This window comes from Talaromyces amestolkiae, assembly GCF_001896365.1.
Source record: "Talaromyces amestolkiae strain CIB chromosome Unknown scaffold6.1, whole genome shotgun sequence".
Classification (NCBI taxonomy): Eukaryota; Fungi; Ascomycota; class Eurotiomycetes; order Eurotiales; family Trichocomaceae; genus Talaromyces; species Talaromyces amestolkiae.
In genome coordinates, this window is record NW_024468042.1 from 722,153 (window position 1) to 735,308 (window position 13,156).

The 13,156-nt window shown below is 46.3% G+C and overlaps 5 protein-coding genes across 5 annotated transcripts; 4 read left to right on the top strand and 1 right to left on the bottom strand.

The window, feature by feature from the left end:
• Positions 1-285: 285 nt before the first annotated feature.
• On the bottom strand, positions 286-1,367 carry BHQ10_003819 (uncharacterized protein; the record flags this gene model as incomplete). The annotated part of the gene is made up of 3 exons (XM_040876117.1): positions 286-852; positions 922-1,251; positions 1,314-1,367. 3 exons carry the CDS (start codon positions 1,365-1,367, stop codon positions 286-288), a joined length of 951 nt encoding a protein of 316 aa, XP_040732323.1.
• A 437-nt stretch (positions 1,368-1,804) lies between these two features.
• On the top strand, positions 1,805-2,545 carry BHQ10_003820 (uncharacterized protein; the record flags this gene model as incomplete). Its single annotated transcript, XM_040876119.1, has 2 exons — positions 1,805-2,440; positions 2,498-2,545. 2 exons carry the CDS (start codon positions 1,805-1,807, stop codon positions 2,543-2,545), a joined length of 684 nt encoding a protein of 227 aa, XP_040732324.1.
• Positions 2,546-3,700: 1,155 nt separating this feature from the next.
• On the top strand, positions 3,701-9,363 carry BHQ10_003821 (uncharacterized protein; the record flags this gene model as incomplete). The annotated part of the gene is made up of 4 exons (XM_040876120.1): positions 3,701-4,258; positions 4,311-5,091; positions 6,334-7,347; positions 7,838-9,363. The coding sequence occupies 4 exons, from the start codon at positions 3,701-3,703 to the stop codon at positions 9,361-9,363; spliced, it is 3,879 nt and encodes a 1,292-aa protein (XP_040732325.1).
• A 1,220-nt stretch (positions 9,364-10,583) lies between these two features.
• Positions 10,584-11,321, top strand: BHQ10_003822 (uncharacterized protein; the record flags this gene model as incomplete). The annotated part of the gene is made up of 3 exons (XM_040876121.1): positions 10,584-10,757; positions 10,816-11,024; positions 11,087-11,321. 3 exons carry the CDS (start codon positions 10,584-10,586, stop codon positions 11,319-11,321), a joined length of 618 nt encoding a protein of 205 aa, XP_040732326.1.
• Positions 11,322-11,916: 595 nt separating this feature from the next.
• BHQ10_003823 (uncharacterized protein) lies at positions 11,917-12,707 on the top strand (the record flags this gene model as incomplete). Its single annotated transcript, XM_040876122.1, has 3 exons — positions 11,917-11,945; positions 12,000-12,120; positions 12,177-12,707. The coding sequence occupies 3 exons, from the start codon at positions 11,917-11,919 to the stop codon at positions 12,705-12,707; spliced, it is 681 nt and encodes a 226-aa protein (XP_040732327.1).
• Between the last annotated feature and the right edge of the window lie 449 nt (positions 12,708-13,156).

A 13,156-nucleotide genomic window follows, 5' to 3' on the forward strand; every position in this document is an offset into this window, starting at 1 on the left:
CTCACATCCACCAACAGCCTCAATGCTCTTATGTTTGGACTAATGCAAGATATTTCCTTACTATATTACTCTCGAAGACGTCAATAGGTTACAGTACATATGTATATGCAATCAGGAAAAAAATGGTAGGCTCAACTGCAACGAACAACAACACATGAGACAGCTAAACACAAAAATACATCTCCATCCAAACGCCTGGCTCCCTTCCCAAACCAAATCCGTGCCCTTACTCCTCGTAATTCAAAGCAAAGATATAAACAGTTTCATCCCCCGGCTCATTCAGTCTTATTTCCCATCATTAAGTATATTTCCCACCGCTTCCAGCGCCTGAGCTTCAGCACCGGATATTTTCCTTCCAGCAATCGCCGCCTGTCCATCGCCCAAAGCAGGTTCGCCCGAGCGCTCAAGATGTAGTCTGATTCTACTGTCGATGTATTCCCGTCTCTCGTCCCGTTTTGTGGCGTCGTTCGAAACAGCGGCGGTGGTGCTGGACAAGGTTGATAGTTTTGCGCGTAGTTTTCGTGTCGCGGCATGAAGAGCGGGGAGTTGGGAGAGGACAAAGTCGGTGTTTGTAGTCAAGGAGTTGTTTTGGCCGACGCGGAGTGTGGTTGCGGCATGTCCGGAGGTGAGGAAGGATAGATTGGGGAGTGTTGTTGCAGATGTTTTCGAGCCAGGCTTGACTGATTCTTGCGCTGTTGAGAGTACTGCCTTTAATTGCGCTATGACTGCTTCGTTCTGTAGGGATTCTCTCTGTAGTGCTTGCTGGAGTTTGCGCGTTTCTCGAAGTTTTTTGCGCTGCATGTTTATGGACTCTGGCGTTGGAGCACCATCTTGATTAGAAAATGATAGGTTCTGTACAACCTAATTAGTATCTCCAGAATCTCTAAGGCCATGCGTCATCTGTCACGCCTATAATCATACCTCATAATGTGCCAGTCGCATATAATTTACCAGTTCATCCGGAACTGTGAAAATATTTCGCAAAACGTAAATCTCAAATTTATCGAACGACTTGTCCACCGACGACTCAAACAATGTTTCTAATTGATGTAATCCATTTTCAATCTCTAGCGTCGCTTCCGGGTATTCGATATTTCCCTCGGCGTCGGTGTCTGGAATCGTTGTAGACGCGTTGTTGGCATGGCCGAAACCGAGTCGTTCGGGAGGTGTATTGAGGAGTCCAGTTTCGAGACTTGAGATGGCTTGGTATATGAGGTTGTTTATGGAGTTGATGATGTCGTCGATCAGGGACTAGCACTCATTTCTGTCAATTCATGTTTTGTATTTTCTGAATCCAGACCGATTGCACTCACCAATGGCGTATAGCTGAAATGCTCAGTCAGCAGGGAGTTGACTGCATCGTTCATATTGATTCGTAGTCAATGCTCAGAACATTGTATTCTGTCGTCTTTCGGGATTGTTTTCGGCTTGTTGCTCGAGCTTGATTGATTGCGACAATGATGAAGCTCAGAATTGCGGGCAGATCCACGCGACCTAAATTCTGACGCGTTACCCCACCAACAAGGAATCACTTAGAGAGGAAGATGCTTTTGATGGCAAAGACGTTGATCAATAAATCAGTATCTGTATTGGTTGTCTATCAAAAACATATCGATTTCTGGCTCAACCCATGTGCAATTCAAGCAAAGCAGTTAATGCGCTGACCCGAATAGGTTTAATGGAGCTAGCCTGATTGAGCGTGACGCGGGTTACGCGTTTGAATTTCGATCAACACAACCATTTCATCCAGCCTCAACTGATATCAACATCCGAACCACTCAAATCGACAGCTGATACAGACAATATGGACGCCGCTCAAGCAAAGCGCAATCGCCTACCCTTCAAACCACCCCGACGCCAGTCAGAAGGCACGAATGGCTCTACAACAAACAAAACAACATCCAAGACGACTTCTCGCAAACCGTCCTCGACAACCACAGCCTCAGCATCAAAATCAACCTCGAAGACAAAGACGACTACCTCAAAATCATCCTCATCAAAAGCAAAATCTACTGCATCCAAGACACCAGCCTCGAATTCGCGAAAACGAAAAGCTCAATCGATAACAATATCGTCCGACTCCGAAGACTCCAACGCATCCAACCCCGGCAATGATAGCGACAACGAAGACAATCATAGCACAAGAAGCGCGTCTCCCTTTACAGAACCAGACTATATCCTCGCCGAAATCGTCACCACAAACAACAAATCGCGGAACATTGAATCCGACGAGCCCGGGATACCACCCAAGCTCCTAACTACGATTTTACACCACCACTTTCAAAATAAAAAAACCAAAATCACGAAAGACGCGAATGAGGTTGTAGCCAAGTATATGGATATATTCGTGAGGGAAGCGTTGGCGCGGGCCGCGTTTGAGAGGGCAGATGCGGCGAATAAGGATGGAAGCGGGAGGTATGCCGAAGATGGGTTTTTAGAGGTATGCTTTCCTTTTTGTGGATCGGTGTCTATTGACGTCTGACTGTGGCGTGTGTAGGTCGAAGATTTGGAGAAATTGGCTCCCCAGATGTTGCTCGATTTCTGAGATGCGTTGGACGCCTGGCATTTCAGGCGCGCAATCAGAAATACATACGCACTGCCATTGCGATCATTACCCCTATCAAGGAGTTATTGCATCGGTCAATACTCAGAGGCTTTCTCGCTTCCAGGCACTCTTGAATACCTGGCTGTAGGGGCACGGATTGCGGGAACTCTCAACCCAGGAAAGGGCTCCGATAGAGAAGTTGGAATGATATTTTCCATTGTTCGCCATGTCAGGAACGAGCAGCGAGATACTTGACATTGTTGATCGTGGAAGAAATACAATAGCGCTCGCTGGAACCTGTATTAAGGTTCTACTTTGTGATTGTGCTGAAAGCGATTGGCGGGATCTTCTGTATAGCCTTCTATGGCCAATACTATGAAGTACGCTTCGATCGCAATAGGAAATAATAGATCGGATCCAGCCGTAGATTTATGTGCGATTTTATTGAAGCTGGCTAGATGCATCTGATATCGGGCGTCGCGGCAAGGAGATAATAAACTGAAGTCGGATAGTGCCGAATTTCAACCATTAAGGACTAGCTGTGCCTTATGGCGGAAAGCTTCGTCGAGCTTAATTCATTAATCGATATTGCAAGACTGCCAGCCCGATTGCGAGCTGGAGGCAGATGTTTTGTACCGCGACTCTGATTGATCAATCCATCTACTTATCGCCGGATGGGTTCCGGGGCTTCTAAGAGCGATCGGCGAGACTAAGTATGCGCTACTCAACAGTTTTTCAGCCGGATCGTTGTTTTACATGACGCTAAACATAATCGCGTGCTTCTGTTAATCAAACATCTATACCACTGTACCATTCTGGTTAGCAACTAGCAGATACCCCTCACCAGGAGCATTGTTTACCAGCATTCCTCGTGCTACGTTCATTGGGCATGCACGCTCTCAGCACTACGCTGCCGCGTAACCTGGCTAGAGCAAGTCATTACGCTTAGAGATGCATATGCAGCGTGACAAAAAGATGCATCTTCATTGGAGGCAAGCAACACATGGCTCSCGGAGATAGCCCGTCGTTTTAATCTGATTGTATTTAAGTTCTGCAGAATCTAGAAATATAAATCAGGCCTCGTGTCTCCGCCCGTTTCAGTCTTCGAGTTGAGACAGCGTCCACGAGTTGTCAACGAAAGCTGCTTTCATCAAGATGCATCCAAGCGCTCTTCTAGGCCTTTTGGCCTTCACCGCAGTGGCTACGGCCCTGCCCAGCAAGCGAAGTGCATCCGCATCTTCTATCCAGAACCTCAAAGACAAGATCAAAAATGTGGTTGTTCTAGTCTTGGAAAACCGCTCCTTTGACAACTTGCTTGGCGGCCAGAAACTTCTCGGCCTCAACAATCCTATCCAGAGTGTGATCCCCATCTGCAATCCGTACAACACGAGCAATCTGTTTGAAGGAGTTGTGTGCAGTGAAGCAAAGGACTATGACTCTGTAGCCGATGACCCAGACCATGCCGTGTATGGTAACAACTTTGAATTTTATAGCACTTTTACGCCAGATAACGACTGGATTGCATCCGGCTTGTATCTTCCTACTTTGCAAGGCTTTGTGCAGGAGCAAATCCGTCAATATGGCTCTGATGCTAACAGGACGGAGCTGGCTACGCAAGTGATGAACTATTACACCGAAGATCAGGTTCCTACCTTGACTGCCTTGGTTCAGAACTTTGTTACGTTCAATTACTGGCACTCCGGTCTCCCTGGTGTAAGTCCTAGCCTGTTCACTATTTGACTGCCTCTTGTCTAACAGACCCTAGCCTACTGACCCCAACCGTATCTTCTTGACTTCGGGAACCTCTCACGGCCATGGCACCAACCTGGGCACTGACTTTGATTACTTGCTGCCTCAGACTTCGATCTGGCAAGCATTGACCGAAACCAACCGCACCTGGATTAACTACTGGGATCCCGCTGGCGGCACCGGTCCCGATGCTAACTACTACACCTGGACCCAATCCTCCGGAAACACTGACAAGGTCGTGGACTTGGATAACTTCTACACTGACGCCGCAGCCGGCAACCTGCCCGACTTCAGCTACCTGAACCCGTCATGCTGCGGTGTAGGCACTACCTCAATGCACCCCAGCGGTCTAGTTTCCGACGGCGAAGAGCTGATTCGAAGTGTCTACGACGCTCTTCGCACAAGCCCGCAGTGGGAAGAGACTCTCTTCATTCTCACATTTGACGAGAGTGGTGGCTTTCATGACCACGTCCCGCCTCCCCTCGCGCCTCGTCCGGATAATCTTACATACACCCAGACCACACCCAACGGCGAAAACTATACCCTCCCATTCAACCGTCTAGGTGGACGTATTCCCACGTTCCTGATTTCTCCCTGGGTTGGCAAAGCCAGCGTTGAGCAGTTCGGTACAAACTCCGATGGCGAAGTTGTTTCTTATTCGGCTACCTCGATCCTGCGTACGTTGGGATACTTGTGGGATTTTGAGCCTTTTAATCCAAGAGTGGAGTGGTCGCCTTCGTTTGATCATTTGATTCAGTCCAAAATACGCACCGATACGCCTACTGCCCTGCCTAACGGTACGGCTTTCTAAACTTGGAGCGCAGCGGTATGCAAAGTCTGAAAGTCACCGGTAGTCAATGATTGATAGTTGATGATATTATATAGTCAACACTACAACATCGAAGACATTGAAGGAATAAAAAGCATTCGTGAACGTATCCATATGTACCGAGTACCTGAGTATACCTAGGTATAACAACTAAAGTGGCCCCCATTTTAGTCATAATACTTTTCTCTTCAACTTAGCGTCATGCCGGTCGATTTATAAGGATTCAAGTTATTTCGATAATATATCGTGCTAATATTATTTAATCACCATATGGTAGAGTGTACACAATATAACAGCATCTTATACCCGGACACAACTTTTGTTCCGGCTGAAGTATCGGAAGTTCCGTCGGCCTAAACTTATGCCGGTTCAAAACTTGCGCCGAAGAATTTAAAGACAACAAGGACGTCGATATCTATCTTCATAATTGAGGCAGAGACAAAGAGACGTACCTAGAGATAGCAAGCCTTGGTACCTATGTGTCAGCATTTTTAAGCAGGCTGGGTTAGAGGGCACCACAAGTGACATGAAGAAACGGCGCGTGAGCAGACCAAAAGTTCGTACAGGATGTACAGCTTGCAAGTAGGATATCTCGCTATTTTGAAGCCTTCTCATTGTTGCGTGCTAGGGAACTCCCTCATGACTGGGATCTGAAGGTTGATTCAAAGAGTAGCGAAGCTAATCTCTATCCTAGGAATCGGAGAGTAAAATGCGATGAGACAAAACCAACATGTTATCGGTAAGTCGTTGGAGAGAGACTGTTGTGAGATGGCAGGGTCCAGAATGTGTTCCATAGGCCAACTATACTCATGTGTCCGCGATAGATGTCAAGAGTACGGTGCATTCTGCGAGTACAGATTTCCTCAAGCCCATGCTGCAGCACCTAAAGTCAGCCCGCCTCAAGCTCGTAGCTGGGACCTAATTCCTATCCAGCCTCGACCTTCACTGCAGCGTATCACTAGTCCACTCGATCCTTTTCGATGCGATGAGGTGGAAGGCCGGTATTTTCGATTATTTCACGAAGAACTTGCGTTCGATCTAAGCGGTTATGTTGAGACTCCCTTTTGGACACGAATCATACCACAACAATATCGTCATGAGCCAGCCATAAAACATGCAATTCTCGCTTTGAGCGCTCTATACAAATCTGCAATATTGTCCCAGACTAACACGGTTGATTTGGACGATGAGCATTTTAATTTTGCTTTAGTGCAGCAGAGCCAGGCTATCAGCTCACTTCGCAAAACGCTGTCTAGTGGGCAACCTCAGATGAGGCTTGCTCTAGTGGCGAGCTTGCTCTTTTCGTGCTTTGAGAGTTTCCAAGGATATTGGGAGACGGCGTCACAGCAGATATATAGCGGGCTTAACATTCTGAAGCATCTGAGCGAAGATGAGAGACGGCAGGCACACAATGACCTGGCTGATATTGATTTCGAAGTGGGTTTGATCTTGCGCCGTCTTAAGTTGCAGATATTATCGTTCCTGGCAATGAATCCGATGTGTGAGCATCCCTTTGATAAGCTAATTATTGAGGAAAACATCCCGGATATGCCAGATCAGTTTATGACCTTCAGCGAAGCTTTCGCGGCAGCAACTAGCTTGGCTGTGTCCGTTCTTCGACATTCGAGGATATCTGCCCACCGCGGAGATGACTCGGGGCGAAGGGAATCGATTGCACAACGACAACAGTACCTCCAAGGATTAGTAGATCAATGGAACAAGGCGTACGAACCCATATTTCTAGAAGTATGCCAGAATGTTGTCAATCAAGAGTACCTTGGAGCCCTCCAACTTCGGATCTGTGTTTGGAAATGCGAAATAATGATCGCGGCAAGCCTGTCTGACACAGACATTGTCTTTGATAGTTTCACAAATCAATTTCAGAGGATTACTCATTTTGCCCGCCATGTACTTCAGAAGGACCAGGAAATTCGGGAATCAGATGGTCCCAGACTACAGTACGGCATGGGATTGATAATGGCTCTATTCTATACGGCTACCAGATGCCGGGATTTCTCCGTGCGCAGGGAAGCCATCGCTATACTCCGGGAATGGCCTTGCACGAATGGGATTTGGCACAGTCTGCAGGCAGCAAAGGTCGCAGAGTGGATCGCAGACATAGAGGAGGAGTGCTGTGTTGGCATGAGATTTATTCCTGGAGATTGTCGTGTAAAAATGCAGAGTTTGAAAGTGACCTTCCACAATGGTTTGATTGCTGTGGACTGTATGCAATATTCCGCCAATGGCGTCTTGTACCCCCGAAAAGCATATCTTCATTGGCGTTAATGATTAATTTCACTGAGTTATTATTCTCAGAAACAACTTTGGAGGGTTTTGAAGGATATAATTAGCCTCGTCAGCCCTGGAGTCATTGGTTAATGAGTACGAGAGCGATTGGCTGATGAGTACGAGAGTGATTGGCTGAAAATACGAGAGCGATTGGTTGATGAATACGAGAGCGATTAGCTGCTCATCTCCTGTAGCTCAAAAGAGGCATGTGAATTCGCGATTGTACTTAATTCTCATAATGCAGCATGCACACTACTGCAAGAGCGGTCTTTGCCTGCTCTTTAGATAGACTAATTTGAAGTTGTTCCAAAAGGGTCATGGGGCCGATAACCAGATTCCTCATCCTGATTACTTATAGCTACTGGAACCACCACTTTGTACAATTTTGATATCAACTTACTTTGCTACTACATTTTATAAATCAGCTCAAATGGCGTCCAGAAATATCAATTTCCATCCTGATGGCTACCACCCCGCCTCCCTCACTAAAACAGCCTTCGACATCATCATAATTGGCGGCGGTCCCGTTACCAGTTTTGCCGAATATCGTCTCTCCAAAGCCGGTCTCAGCGTTGCTGTAATCGAAAATGAGCTTTACGGCGGCGAGTGCCACTTCTTTGGATGCATACCGTCCAAAGCCCTTCTTCGTCCTGTCGAAGCTTTCGAAGCGGCGAAAGCAATTGACGGAGCTCGGGAGGCGATTGGCGATAGAAAGCTTGACGTTACTTCCGTATTTGCAAGAAGAGACAGATTTGTAGATTTGTGGGATGACAAAGCGTGGATTTCCATTTCGAATGGTGCGAGTGGAGCGACGCTGGTACGAGGCTTTGGGCGTATTGCTGGCGTGAAAAAGGTCAGCGTTCAACCACACGGTGAGACGCAGAAGTATTATCTTGATGCGAACGTTGCGATCATTATTGCGACAGGGTCCACGCATAATGTGCCTGCGATTCCGGGCCTCGAAAGTCTCGAAGAAGGAACGGAGCTCTGGTCCAATCGCGACGCAACCGCGGCAAATTCAGCTCCTGAGCATTTGATAATTCTTGGTGCCGGGCCCATGGGATCTGAAATGGCAACTTTCTATTCCGCCATTGGCTCCAAAGTAACCCTGATTTCGTCTACTGCGGAGATCCTGCCGACAGTCGAGGAAGCGGCTGCGAAGATTGTGCGGAAGAGCTTGGAGGCGAGTGGTGTCTCCATAAGGCTCTCCTCACGTGTATCCAAGATTGAGAAACAGGCCCCAAATTCGATAACCGTTGTGTTATCTAGTGGAGAAAGGATCTCCGGTTCTGTACTTCTGAACGCAACAGGACGAAAGCCAAGGACCTTCGATCTGGGCCTCGATAGTATTGGCCTAACTGGAGAAGGCCAGCCGTTGAAAACGGATGCAAGACTCGCTGTTCCTACATCCCAAGATACCGAGCCTTGGCTTTTCGCCGTTGGAGACGTGAATGGGCTTGGCCCTACCACTCACATGGGCTTTTATCAGGCGCGTATCGCCAGCAATGTCATTTTGTCCTCCATTCGTGATAAGCAACCATCTGTAAAGATCGACCCGCCCATCGGTGTTACCGTCACAGAAGCCAAGGCCTCTCAGAGCACATTTGCCCAAGTCATTTTCACAGAGCCTAACATCGGTGCCGTTGGTCACACCTTTGCTTCAGCTCAGTCCGCTGGCCTGAAAGTCAGGGCTGTCGACAGCGATTTTTCTATCGCGGGGGCGTGGTTGTATGGAGATGGGCAGCCTGGATGGGCTAGATGGGTTATCGAAGAGGGAACTGAAAGGCTGGTTGGTGCAACGTTCTGTTGTGTTGAGGGTTCAGAATTTGTAAATGCCAGTCAGGTCGCTATCTTGCAAGGCTTGACCTTAAAGGAGATGGTACATGTAGTACCCCCATTTCCAACTCGGGGTGAGATCTGGACTCACTTGTTGAATGCTGCTGGGTTTTAGGTGGATAACAACCATCTACGGTTATCAGGTTTCTTTAAACAACACACTGCATGTTTATTGTTGTTACAGTGCGGGAGTGGTTGTTCTGATAGATTGAGTTTACGGACTCAGGTTGGATACAGTTGCATTTCAATAAGCGAGACAGACGTTTCTTCACGACTCTTCCTTTGTCATTCTCAGAGAGAACACATTTAAAGAGCCTTCCCATAGCTCTGAAACTCCTAGGGCAGTGCTGCAGTAGCAAGGATCCTATTTATCTAGTTATAATTCTATTTCATCATTTTATGCTTAGAGCTATGAAGATTTACTGCTGGTAAGTGCAATTCACTTACAGTGACTGTTCATTGACCAATTCATCTCATTCATTAATGCATCCCAATCAAGCAATTTTATTCGGAGTATTCTCGGGACGCCCCCTAAGTGATCTCTTAGTATCCGAGAGGATTACTGTTTGAGGCGGAAGCATCAAACTTTTCCGAGACAGTCTCCGTGTCTCATCATCAGCCTCCCCCGCGACGGGATTTGAGCGGCTTTGGGTTCTATTCTTTTCGATCTCTCTGGTCGAATGAATATAAATATTTATTGTTATTTTTGACATCATGACCATTCTGCTGTTTAGGGCGATTAGTTGCGACCCATCCATTAAGCAAGCGCTTAGCCCTAATGTGGTGTTGGCCGACAAGACGAGAGACAACTCAACCAATTTTACCAATCTAACAAATTACTTTAATTCAATAATTGATAGATATAGTTTCAGTAGCAGCCTGAACTTACCTGGTAATCCGGATCTAGACGCGGTCATACATACTGAGACACACTCCAAACCCTCAAACATAGCCGCCGTCCCTCCGTGTCTCATGCTTCCCAAAACGGAAATTCTGACTATACTCATCACTAAGCCTCCTCGCATACGCCACTTGACACGCCAACAGTACTTTCAATTAGTATCATATCACTCCTAATTTTGAATGTGTTACAGAGATATTGCGCGGCTCGAGTATAGGATTGAAGATCTTGGGTTCATCAATGCTATACAAATAGCGACATGTTCCTGTCTCTGTAGTCTCAATTTTTCTTCCTCTCCATCAGCATACTCTCTTTCGACATCTTCAATTCTTTCCTAAGTATTAATACATTTATCTTATCAAAAGCGCCGGTCGCTCGACTTTCTTTATCAACTCTTACGATTTGAAACCATTCTTACGACTATATCAAGCAAAATGCAGCTCTTTAACACTATCTTCTCAGCACTCATGCTCGCCGGAGCTGCCATCGCAGCATCTGATGTGACTGTCCACGTCGTCCAAGTCGGCGCCAACGGCTCCCTTACTTTTTCGCCAGACAGTATCCAGGCCAACCCCGGAGAAGTCGTTCAGTTCCAGTTTATGGCAAAGGTAACCACCCCTTCCCCCTTCAACATTGAAGTGATATACTAACATAACATAATAATAGAACCACTCCGTCGTCCAGTCAGCCTTCAGCTCTCCCTGCGTACCTATCAACAGTGTCATGTCAAACGTCACCGGCTTCCGCTCCGGTTTCATGCCCGTCACAAACACTATCCCCGTCTTTTCGATCATGGTCAATGACACAAAGCCCATTTGGGCCCACTGCAGCCAGACGGGACATTGTGCAAAGGGTATGGTCTTTGCTATCAATGCGTATGTCTCCCCTTGCCCCGTAGCTGGTATTGATTGTTGAGAATGGTGCTGATGATGGATAGTGCTACAAATGGAAGCAAGACGTTCGAAGCATACCAGGCTTTGGCTTTGAATTCTACTAACTCTACCTCGACTACCTCTACTGGTTCGACTGGAAGTTCAAGTGGAACTGCCAGCGGTTCTGCTGCGGCCGCGACGACGAGTGTTCCTACGGCTGGTGAGGGTGCAAAGCCAATTGTCAACATGGCATTGCTTATGCTTGTTGGTGTCTTTGGATTGTTCTTCGTTGGGCTATAGATGGTTTTGATTGATGGTTTGATTGATGGCTCGATATGATGGTATGGGGATAGGTTTATGCTGGGCATAAATGGGGTTTTGGTGTATTTCTTTCCTTTCCTCTGGTTTGTCCTCCGAAAAACACATGGTCGTTATGGATTGGTTGTTATGATGGCGAAAGCATAGCTACACGAGAAGCTGCCATAGTATATAGTGATTTGGCAGGACCTCACTAATTTAGCTGATAAAATTCAATTTTTATTTTTACCCCCCGGGCAACATTTTTGTAGCCTAGGAACCAAACAAATGGCGTTTTATGGAGAAACTTTTGGGCGTTTGTAAAGCGGTCTCTAACTAGTCTTTCCCCCTCTTCTCCTGTGAGCATTCTACCGCCTCATACTCACCTCAGTCCTCGCTCAATCTTCACATTACACCTCTTTTTACTCCTACGCACACATATCAACTCACGTCCTCAGCTCAGTTGTCAGTCCATCTCGAGTCAATCTTCAGCAAGCTTGAAGTTATACCTTAACACAGCCAGAGTATCAACAAGAGAAGTCTAATAATCTTCGCCAGCCTGACGAAGACCCGACCTATTCATCTCCCTGAGCGCATTATGGCCGACAATTTCCCAGGCCTGAGTTGGTTTGTTCCTCCCAAAACGAGTGTAGCTAGTGGTGAAAATCTAATTGAAGTCAGGGCCTACAATTCGAGGGAATTCTCTGATCTCACCATTGTTTTCGAATTTTATACGTTCAAATTACATAAGGTGATCATATTTGGACAATCGCCGATACTTCGAGCCTTGTGTGACGGCAAGGTAAGCACTAAGATGTTTCTTATGTGGAGAATAACTGTGACTGAGATACAATATAGGAGGAGGTGAAACTTGAATCTTTCACAGACATCGAATATCCCCAAGCCTATGAAGCGATGTTCCATTTCATGTATGGGCTCGAATACGATGACAGCTCATTCGACAACCTTATTATCTTCTACTTCGAAATGTACCGAGTTGCGCGTTATTATGAGTATCGACGCCTACAGCTCTTTGCGTTCGAAAAGTTCAAAGAATATACTACAAAATCTTGGAATGCAGGTGAATTCATGGACGTACTGATCAAGGGGGTAAATCTCAATGATGAAGATCTACAGGATGTTCTCAAAAAAGCATGTCATGAACACTTTGATGAGTTGTATATTGACAGCAACTTTCAAGACATCATCCAAGAACGAAAGGGGCTGGCGTTTGAACTGGTCAAATGCTTCAGCCAGTCTCTAAAAAAGTATCGGTGTCCTCGGTGCAAGAAGTTATGGTCATTGGATTCCACAATCTTGCCTTCACCATCATACTGTCCTAACTGTGGCTTGTTTCGCGCATTTTGGGACCATCTGTATGGCTTCTAAGAAAAGAACAGCTTGCAATCCACATCATTATGTCCAAATATGCTTTACGTGACTGGTCATCGTGACGGAGACTGTGACCAATTCTATTTTCCATCTATCAGCATTGGGAAGAGGGCTTTGGAGATTTAGATGGCGATCTCATTTTCAATCATCTTAAATTGAAGAGCAGTCGAGAGCAGTTGAGCAAAAGATTTGAATTCTGAAAGACCATGTCATTTATCCCGGTTGGAGATAACATTAACTGTGTCAAGGACGAAGTTCGGGAATCCACATATTTATGTTTTCATCATAAACCGAACACTAGAATGAGCACAAATCAAATCAAACTATTAGCAGTTTAAATTTCTTAATTATAATCAACATTAGAAGTATAGTACCAAATTCTTTGTGATTATGCCATGTTAGGGCAAGGGCAACATTGTTGCGGCCTGAGGTATCAAACAAACGGC